The 9,384-nt window shown below is 41.5% G+C and overlaps 1 protein-coding gene across 1 annotated transcript; it reads left to right on the top strand.

Moving 5' to 3' along the window:
- Positions 1-943: 943 nt before the first annotated feature.
- Positions 944-1,903, top strand: LOC125362576 (olfactory receptor 1052-like). The gene has a single exon (XM_048361397.1). The coding sequence runs from the start codon at positions 944-946 to the stop codon at positions 1,901-1,903; it is 960 nt and encodes a 319-aa protein (XP_048217354.1).
- Positions 1,904-9,384: the final 7,481 nt, after the last annotated feature.

Genomic DNA, 9,384 nt, shown 5'->3' with positions numbered 1-9,384 from the left:
CAGAATGAATTCATGAAGATGACCATACAACCTTGTGAATGCTGTATGCCTTAATTCTATATCTGAAAATGATGGTGTTATGGTCTTTGAATTGTCCTTTAATTTTTAAAGGGAAAAAAAACAGAATGAAATATCACTTTAATAGAGATTTAAAAAATACTGTTTAGATAGAGCTACAACAGAATGTCTCCCATTTATTGATCACTCTCTGTGACCCAGACATTTAGACATTTTACAACCTTTTTTTTTATTTAGCCAACATAGCAACCAGGAGAAGTAGGTAAATCTTTTTCTTTTCACAGATGAAGAGACTAAGGCTCACAGATTCAGTTTAGCCAAAGATATCCATGATACCTCCATACTTCCTGTGAAAGAACTGCTAAGTAATAATGTCCCTTGGTTGTACCTTGAAAAACAGTGGGGCATACTCAATGATTTTTCTTTGTAATTTTTTATTGTTCTTATGGAGGTGATGTACAGAGGGGTGACAGTTACATATATCAGATAAAGAGTATGGTTCTTTTTTTTTCAGATTCAGAGTGCATTTTTTTTCTTTTCTTTCTTTCTGTTTTTTGTTTTGTTTTGTTTTCCGTGTGTGTGTGTGTGTGTGTGTATGTGTGTGTATATATATGTGTGTGTGTGTGTGTGTGTGTGTGTCTGTCTGTCTGTCTGTCTGTCTTGGGGCTTGATCTCAGGACTTGAGTGCTATCCTTGAGCTATGGCTCCATTTCTGGCTTTTTCTGAGTAGTTTATTGGAGATAAGAGTCTCAGGACTTTTCTGCCCAGGCTAGCTTCAAACCATGATCCTCAGATCTCAGCTTCCTGGGTAGCTAGGATTACAGGCATGAGCCACCAGCTTCTGCTCAGAGTACATTTCTTTGTGCACAATGTCACCCCTCCCCTGGCTCTCTCTGCTAATGATTGCTAACTATCCTCTCTGCAGATGACACCTGGACAGCTAGCCCTCACCAGCGGCAACTACACCGCAGTCACCAAGTTCATCTTGCTGGGATTCTCCAGTTACCCAGACCTGCAGGACCTTCTGTTTGGAGCTTTCCTGGTCATCTATGCTGTGACAGTGGCAGGCAACCTGGGAATGATGGCCCTCATCCTTACTGACTCGCGTCTCCATAGCCCCATGTACTTCTTCCTCAGTGCCCTCTCCTTTCTTGATATCTGCTACTCTTCCGTGGTCACACCCAAGCTCTTGATCAACTTTCTGGTTTCTGACAAGTCCATCTCTTTCAAGGGCTGTGTGGTCCAGCTGTCGTTCTTCGTGGTGCATGTGACAGCTGAGAGCTTCCTGCTGGCCTCCATGGCCTATGATCGCTTCATGGCCATTTGCCGACCCCTCCACTATGGTTCAGTGATGACCAAGGGGACCTGTCTCCAGCTAGTGGCTGCTTCCTACACATTGGGTGGAGCCAACGCTGTGATTCAGACTGGGAATGTCTTTGCCCTGCCTTTCTGTGGACCCAACCAGGTAACACACTACTTCTGTGACATCCCACCCCTTCTCCGCCTGGCCTGTGCCAACACAGACACAGCAGAAGTGGTCCTCTATGTCTTCTCTGCTCTGGTTACCCTCGTGCCTGCCTCAGTCATCCTCACCTCTTACAGCTGGGTCCTGGTAGCCATCGGGAGGATGCGCTCAGCAGCCAGGCGCGAGAAGGCCCTCTCCACCTGTGCATCCCACTTTCTGGCCATAGCCATTTTCTATGGCACCGTGGTTTTCACCTACGTTCAACCCCACGGGTCCACTGGGGATACCAGTGGCCAAATAGTATCTGTCTTCTACACCATAATCATTCCAATGCTCAACCCCTTCATCTATAGCCTTCGCAACAAAGAGGTAAAGGATGCCCTGAAGAGGAAATGCCACCTCCACAGCTTTCCATGTTGATCCTAGCAAGGTTGTTAGTTGGAATCAGGAGATCATGGCGTCTAATGAGTCACACGGTGAATCCATCTCACCAAGAGCAAGTCTGTTTTGGAAGGAGATGGAAGACGTAAGAGGAGAATGGGACACATCATACCTAGTACAGAACAGTCCAATTTAGAAAGCATTCTGTTATCCATTATATTGAATAGTTGCCACGATACCATGAACAGCCATTGTTGGGATGATGCCATCTGACAAATGAAGGGTCCATGACTGAGAAAAGACAGGCAAATTTCCGAAATTCCTTCAGAGAGTGTGTATTCAACAGCAGAGCGTCTACACCAAAACCAGCGATATTTTCATTACACCACGAGCTAAGTGAAATCTTTCTTGATATCTCATCCCAAAATTCTGAACCCCGTGATCATTTCTGGTTAGATAGTGGTTTAATGGAGTGGGAGTGGGCAAAATGGCTCCATTCTGTCTTCCTGTTCCAAAAATAAGGATTAGCAGGATACGGATATTCTTTATCTTACTGTGTTTTGTTGAGTTGTTTTATTAAAATCTCGGATCAAGTGAACCCTTCCCGCATACATCTGTTTTCTCGCAGAAAGCCTGTGTGTGGCTCATCATTCTCAAGTGCGTAGGAGGGGTGGGGGCTATGGGGGGGGTGGGATTGGACACTGCAGCATTATGTAAGACACTGTGCTTAGGGAAATGAGTCAACACACACACACACACATATTTGGCTTCAGTATTTTTAAATATATATGTGATATGGTAAGCAAAAATGTTTTCAAGAATCACAGAAATGCAGAAGTTCAGCTTACAGACTTAATGGGGAAATTGAACATGGGGTTGAAAAACACTCTCAAAATAAGGCAAAGTATAATCTGAACTAGGTACTACAGCTTGAGTTTTGGGGTTTTGGGATTTGTTTTTTACTGTAACCAATCCCTTTTTCTTTTTTTTCTTTTTTTTTTTTTTTTTTTGGCTAGTCCTGGGGCTTGAACTCAGGGTCAGGGCACTGTCCCTGAGCCTCTTTTGCTCACTTGAGCCACAGCCTCACTTCTGGCTTTTTCTGTTTATGTGGTACTGAAGAATCAAACCCAGTGCTTCATGCTAGGCAAGCACTCTACCACGAAGCCACATTCCCAACCCTAGGGTTGTTTTTTTGTTGTTGTTGTTGTTGTTTGGGGGGGTGGTAGTTGGTAGCGTTAGGGTGTTTTGTTGTTGTTTTGTTTTGTTTTGCCGGTCCTAGGCCTTGAACTCAGGGCCTGGGCTCTGTCCCTGAGCCTCTCTGTGCTCAGGCTAGTGCTCTGCCACTTGAGCCACAGTGCCACCCAATCCTTTTTTTTTTTTTTTTTTCAGATCTTTTGAGAAAATTCTAGAGAAACTCTCACTAAACCAACAGGTCGATCCCAATCTCATGTATGAAAGAGAAAATTGCAAATATATGTTCAAGTGATTTTTCCCCTAAATAGATTACAAGGCAACCATTTAAAGTATGTATAAGAATACTGTGCAGGGCCAGGAGTTTGGCCTAGTGGTAGAGTGCTTGCCTAGCATGCCTGAAACCCTGGGTTCGATTCCTCAGTACCACATACACAGAAAAAGCCAGAAGTGGCGCTGTGGCTCAAGTAGTAGAGTTGGACTGGTTAAAGGACTGGCAAGGGCTGGGGATATGGCCTAGTGGCAAGAGTGCTTGCCTCGTATACCTGAGGCCCTGCGTTCAATTCCCCAGCACCACATATACAGAAAATGGCCAGAAGTGGCGCTGTGGCTCAAGTGGCAGAGTGCTAGCCTTGAGCAAAAAAGAAGCCAGGGACAGTGCTCAGGCCCTGAGTCCAAGGCCCAGGAATGGCCAAAAAAAAAGAAAAAGAAAAAAGAAAGTACTGTGCAATGCTGGGCATAACTCATGCCTCTAATTCTATCTACTCAGGACACTAGACCTGGAGGTTGTAGTTTGAAGCCAGCCTAGACAGAAAAGTCTACAAGGCTCCATCTTCAAAACAATCAGCAAAAAGCCAGGCTGGAGTAGTGGCTCAAGTGGTAGAAAACTTGCCAAACAAACAAGCACAAGGCACTAAGTTCAAACCAAAATAAAATAAACAAAAATGACTAGGAAAGAACATATGAAACAGCTGGCCAGAGGATCTAGAGTACAAATGCAACAACATAATTTAAAAAGTAGAAAAACACAGTGTTTAAAAAAAAAAAAAGTAGGGGTTGGGAATGTAGCTTAGTGATAGAGTGCTTGCCTAGCATGCACAAAGCCCTGGGTTTGATTCCTCAGTACCACAGCAAAAAGAAGCCAGGGATAGTGTTCAAGCCGTAGGACTGGCAAAACAAAAAAAGAAAACCAGAAATGTACTCATTACCCATTATCTGACTTATGTAACTGTAACCCCTCTGTATATCACCTTTCCCATAACAATAAATTAAAAGAAAAAATAAAGTAAAGGAGACCAGGAACTAAAGTTCTTTTGCTCAGAGATAGGAAAAAAATAAAGTTTAAAAAACACATAACTTCATTTCATTGGCAGACTGTAAAGGGTAGTAAAATACAAATGGAATAAATCAAAAATCAAGTTCTGGTTAATTTTCATTTCTTTGTAACTAAAAATGGATTGTTTTCCTTGAATAGAAATTTCAAAATATTCCTTGCCTGACTGACCTACTGCTCAATGTCTTTTGAGTTATACACTCAAGTTGAATGGTTCCACTACAAACAGTCAAACTGAAAATGATTCAACATTTGGCTGAAGGTGAAGGTCATAGTTACCTTGAATTCCAAAATTAAATAATACGTGACATACTTGCATTTACTAACAGGGATTTTTATCTAAGTTTAAACCTGCAATGAATCACAGAAGAAGAGATACACAAACAAGGAAGCAAGAAACTACAAAATAAATAAATAAAGGTATTTTGCAAACATGAAAGTCAGATAAGAATATGAAAGCTAAGTGTTTATGATGTGGTTCTACCTGTTTGCAGTATACACCTTACCAATACTTCAATTATCTGTTTTTTTGTTTTTTTTTGTTTTTTTGTTTTTTTGGCCAGTCCTGGGCCTTGGACTCAGGGCCTGAGCACTGTCCCTGGCTTCTTTTTGCTCAAGGCTAGCACTCTGCCACTTGAGCCACAGCGCCACTTCTGGCCGTTTTCTGTATATGTGGTGCTGGGGAATCGAACCCAGGGCCTCATGTATACAAGGCAAGCACTCTTGCCACTAGGCCATATACCCAGCTCCACTTCAATTATCTGATGTTCCTTTTTTTTTTTTTGCTGATTTAGTAGTTGCAAACCATATCTTGGGATTTTAATTGTCATTTTCTTAATTACCAAGGAAATTTTCATGTGTTTCTTAGCAAAAAGAAAAAAGAAGTGTTAGCAAATAAATTCTGCATGTCTTTGTTAGCCATGAGAAATTTGTATGAAATTAAGAACTCAACGTGGCTGGGTTCTGGTGGTTCACATGTGGAATCCTAGCTGCTCTGGAGGCTGAGATATAAGCGTTCCAGACCAGCCAAGGAAGGAAAGTAGAAGAGATTCTTTATCTCCAATTAACCAGCAAAAAGCTAGAAGTAGTTCTGTGACTCAAATGGTAGAGCACCAGCCTAGCACACAAAAAAAGCTAAGGAACAGTGCCCAGACCTTGAGTTCAAGCCCCAGTACCAGCACAAAACAACAACAAGAAAGAATGAATAGAAGAAGCAAGATTACCTACAGTATTATTTCATTTGCATGAAGTGGTAAATGAGGGGCTTCTAGTTTACTGGATTTGTGGAGGTCCCTGAAGGGTGACATATCCAGACACGGTGTAGAAGATCTTCCCCTCCCCACACACCTTGACCTTCCAATCGCTTCAGCTGTAGCTGTTATATTCTAGACCTGGCCTAATCTCATGAATTTCACATTCTGTCTAAAACTCACATCAGCCTCACCTTTGCCAACATTTCCCGTCTCAACCGGCCCTCCTCTCTTCACTCTGCACATCAAACAAATGAGACTTTTTTTTCCTTTTGGGCAGTACTGAGTTTGAACTCAGGACCATATGGTTGGCTAGGCAGGTGCTCTGCCACTTGAGCCACACCTCTAGGTCTCCCACTTTTTTTTTTTTTTTTTTGCTTTAGTAATTGTTAGCATTTCCCTAGCCTCAGGTCCTCAGCTCCTCCCACTCGCCCCCAGATCCACCCATGATCCACTAATGAGCCACTCCTACTCACTGTAAGCTTATAGATGCCCCCCCCCATAAGCTCTGCCCTTTGGCAATATGACTCCGCCCTCGGCTGCTGATACCTGAGGGGCAGGCGGAGCACCTCCCACCTTAGTTGCTTGAAGGTATAAAGACCCCCAGAGAGAAGCTGCCACCTGGATAAGGTGCAGATGCCATGTAGCTCCCTCTCCCGTGGGAACCATGGCCCCACTAATAAACTTCCTTATGAACCTTTTTCTCCTGCCTGTGATTATCTCCGCATGGTCCTCTGGGATGGCCGATACCTATACTTTCAGTAATTTTTCAAATAGGACCTTGGATTACTGGCACCCTCTCTGATGGAACTGTAACCATGTACTACCATGCACAGTTCGCAAATGGGAAATGTCCTTAAAGTAAAATGAAACAATGATGTTTAGAAACCAATAATAGAACGATTTAAGATAAAGCAAGGAGGGCTGGGAATACGGCCTAGTGGTAGAGTGCTGGCCTCGTATACATGAAGCCCTGGGTTCAATTCTTTAGCACCACATATATAGAAAAAGCCAGAAGTGGCGCTGTGGCTCAAGTCGGCAGAGTGCTAGCCTTGAGCAAAAGAAGCTCAGGAACAGTGCTCAGGCCCTGAGTTCAAGCCCCAGGACGGACCAAATAAAAAAAAAAAAGGTCCTCTTATATATAGATATATAGTATCCTATTTTTATATATTCATATATCATATATAATATATAAATGAAATGCAGATTATCAGGCTTTTCCTCAAACCTACTGAATCAGAATCCATATTTAAAATAATTGTAAAGTTCTGTTTATAAAGTATATGGTATATATATATGTACACACATATATACACATCTATACATATACATACATGTGACTGTTTATTTGACCCATATTCTGTAAACACTATAGGTTTCATATGTTTCTGCATGAATAACAAACTTTACAATTTAGTCTCATAATCCAGTGCTATATCTCTGCTATGTCTCTGGTGTAAGGAAGTAAGCGATCTGATCCCAATGAACTTATTCAAATCTCCTGGTCAGGCTGACAATGGATGGCCCAAAGGCCATGATTAGCTCAGATAAACAGTTAGAAGCTTAAAGGATTTGACCATTTTTATCTGGGATGGGGTGTGAAATTCCAAATGGCAATTGTTTCTATACACACAATCCCTGTTTTTAAGAATACATCATGTTTTTTCGGAAAATGGAACACATACCTGAAATTTGAAATGTACACTTGGATGTTTTATTTGGTTGAATAAGAAGAAGGAAAGAAGAAAGGATGATTTAAAGAACTAAAATTAAAATTATTGATGAGTCTGGGCACCCAGGGTTCATGCCTGTAATCCTAGCCACTCAGGAGGAAGATCTGAGGACCTAGGTTGGAAACCAGCCCAGGCAGGAAAATCCATGAGATTCTTATCTCCAATAAGCCGCTAAAAGGGCCAAAAGTAGCTGTGCCTCAAGTGGTAGAGCTCTGGTCTTGAGCAAAGGAAGCTTAGGGACAGGGCCTAGGCCCAGTTCAAGCCCCAGGACCAGCACATACACAAAAAATCATTATGATATGGGGAATGTAGGATGTAACTTCAAACATACAAAGGCTGAATTTTATCTTTGATGTTATGCACTACATACATGAATATTTAAACTTCTTTTTAAAAAAAAAAAAAACCCAGCTTCCACTGTGATAATCATACCTTATTTTCTAGTATAAGTCAAAATCCAGTTTATGTGAAATATTTGGTAGAGAAAGCATTCATTTTACACAGAATGATCTACTAACAACACCTCTGCAAAGGATACAGTAGGCAATTGTGTTACTGTGAAACATTGGTCCCTTTCTCCCTTCATTAAAAGGGTCTGTCACAAGCTAAACCATTGTCAATAACTTATAAGCTGAGAATTTCCCCTGTCCAACTGTCAGCTGATGCCAATGCATAGCCCATTTCGAATAAATGTCAATCTAAGAGGACCCAACTGTACAAGCAGCATGACTTCAAGTGGTCTTTTTTAGTTCATTTGTCAGATGAGGAGCTCTGACAATTCAGGATAACTCAGTCAATTCAAATCACCTCACACCCAACACACAGCCCTTTCTCTTTTTCTCAGGGACTGTGGAGTTCTTAGGCATAAGGATGGGACACATAGAGCTCCTGCCCGGAGCTCATTTCAAGGTCTTTCTCCACTGGCATCTATTGGAACATCTTTATTATGCCCATTTGGGTTTCCAACTGCCAGAACTTGAGTAGCAGAGTTATAACTCCACATCCCCAAAACAACGCCTTTCTAGATTCTTATCAACTCCTTCTTTCCTCACACAAGGTATGAGAGGCCTTTTATCCACCCTCTCTGCTGCCCTGAGTCTGGAAGTAAATTGTTCCAGGCTTTCCCAACCTGGCCCAGTCATACAGCCCTTTCCTCCCCATCACTTCTACACTTCCAGGAGCACAGAAGCTCCAAATGGTGAGCAACTAAAGCTCATGTCTCCTTCTACAGGTTACAAGCCTACAAAAATCTTTACTAAGAGGTCGGGAGGGAGGAAGGCACCAGAGAACTGGCTATGACTGGTCCCATCTTCTTATATGCTCATGGTGGTCAAGGCATGACTTTATGCCCTGGGCAATTGATGGTTCCAGCTTTTGAAGTTCAAAAGCTTTTTAATCACAAAGGTTTTATCTCTGCCTTGAGTTTCCAAAACATATTTTAAAGGCCAGGGATTAACTTTTTTTTTCCATATCTGTACTATGTTACAACAACCCTACTTCAGGATGCCAAAAAGTCATATTTAAATGAGTGTTTTTTAAAAAAAAGCACTGTCAGATGAAAAAAAATAGTATACCAAAAGAATACTTGACTGTACATAAAGATCCACACATCTGTTCCATCACTGTACCTTACATTTTAGACAGACACTTTAGCAGTATATTTATAACATTTGGTACATGTGCTTTAAGTTTTATTGTTTTCCTTTATAATTGAAGACAGTTGTTGGACTTGCTTAAATTTTTAAAAAATGGATCAAATTTACTGTTCTTGGCTTAGTAAATGATATCTCTTGCTTCTCTCAATTGTAAAATCATTAGCATCAGCACTTTATTTTTTTTCATTTCCACTCACTTTTATAAATAAGGGCAAATATGCAGTAGAATGTCAAGTAATTGCAAAAACATGGCCATATTTAGATGGCAACATGGCCAAAACTGAAACTATTGGCTGGCAGACAGCAGTACCATAAGGTAACTTGATATAGCTATTTCTCTACTGAAATAGGAAAGTCA

Source organism: Perognathus longimembris, chromosome 13 (genome assembly GCF_023159225.1).
Source record: "Perognathus longimembris pacificus isolate PPM17 chromosome 13, ASM2315922v1, whole genome shotgun sequence".
Classification (NCBI taxonomy): domain Eukaryota; kingdom Metazoa; phylum Chordata; class Mammalia; order Rodentia; family Heteromyidae; genus Perognathus; species Perognathus longimembris.
This window is presented reverse-complemented; position numbering and strand designations above follow the sequence as displayed.

What these genes read in the sequence shown, in the direction of transcription:
- LOC125362576 (XM_048361397.1), top strand. Translation starts at nt 944, where the DNA reads ATGACACCTGGACAGCTAGCCCTCACCAGCGGCAACTACACCGCAGTC.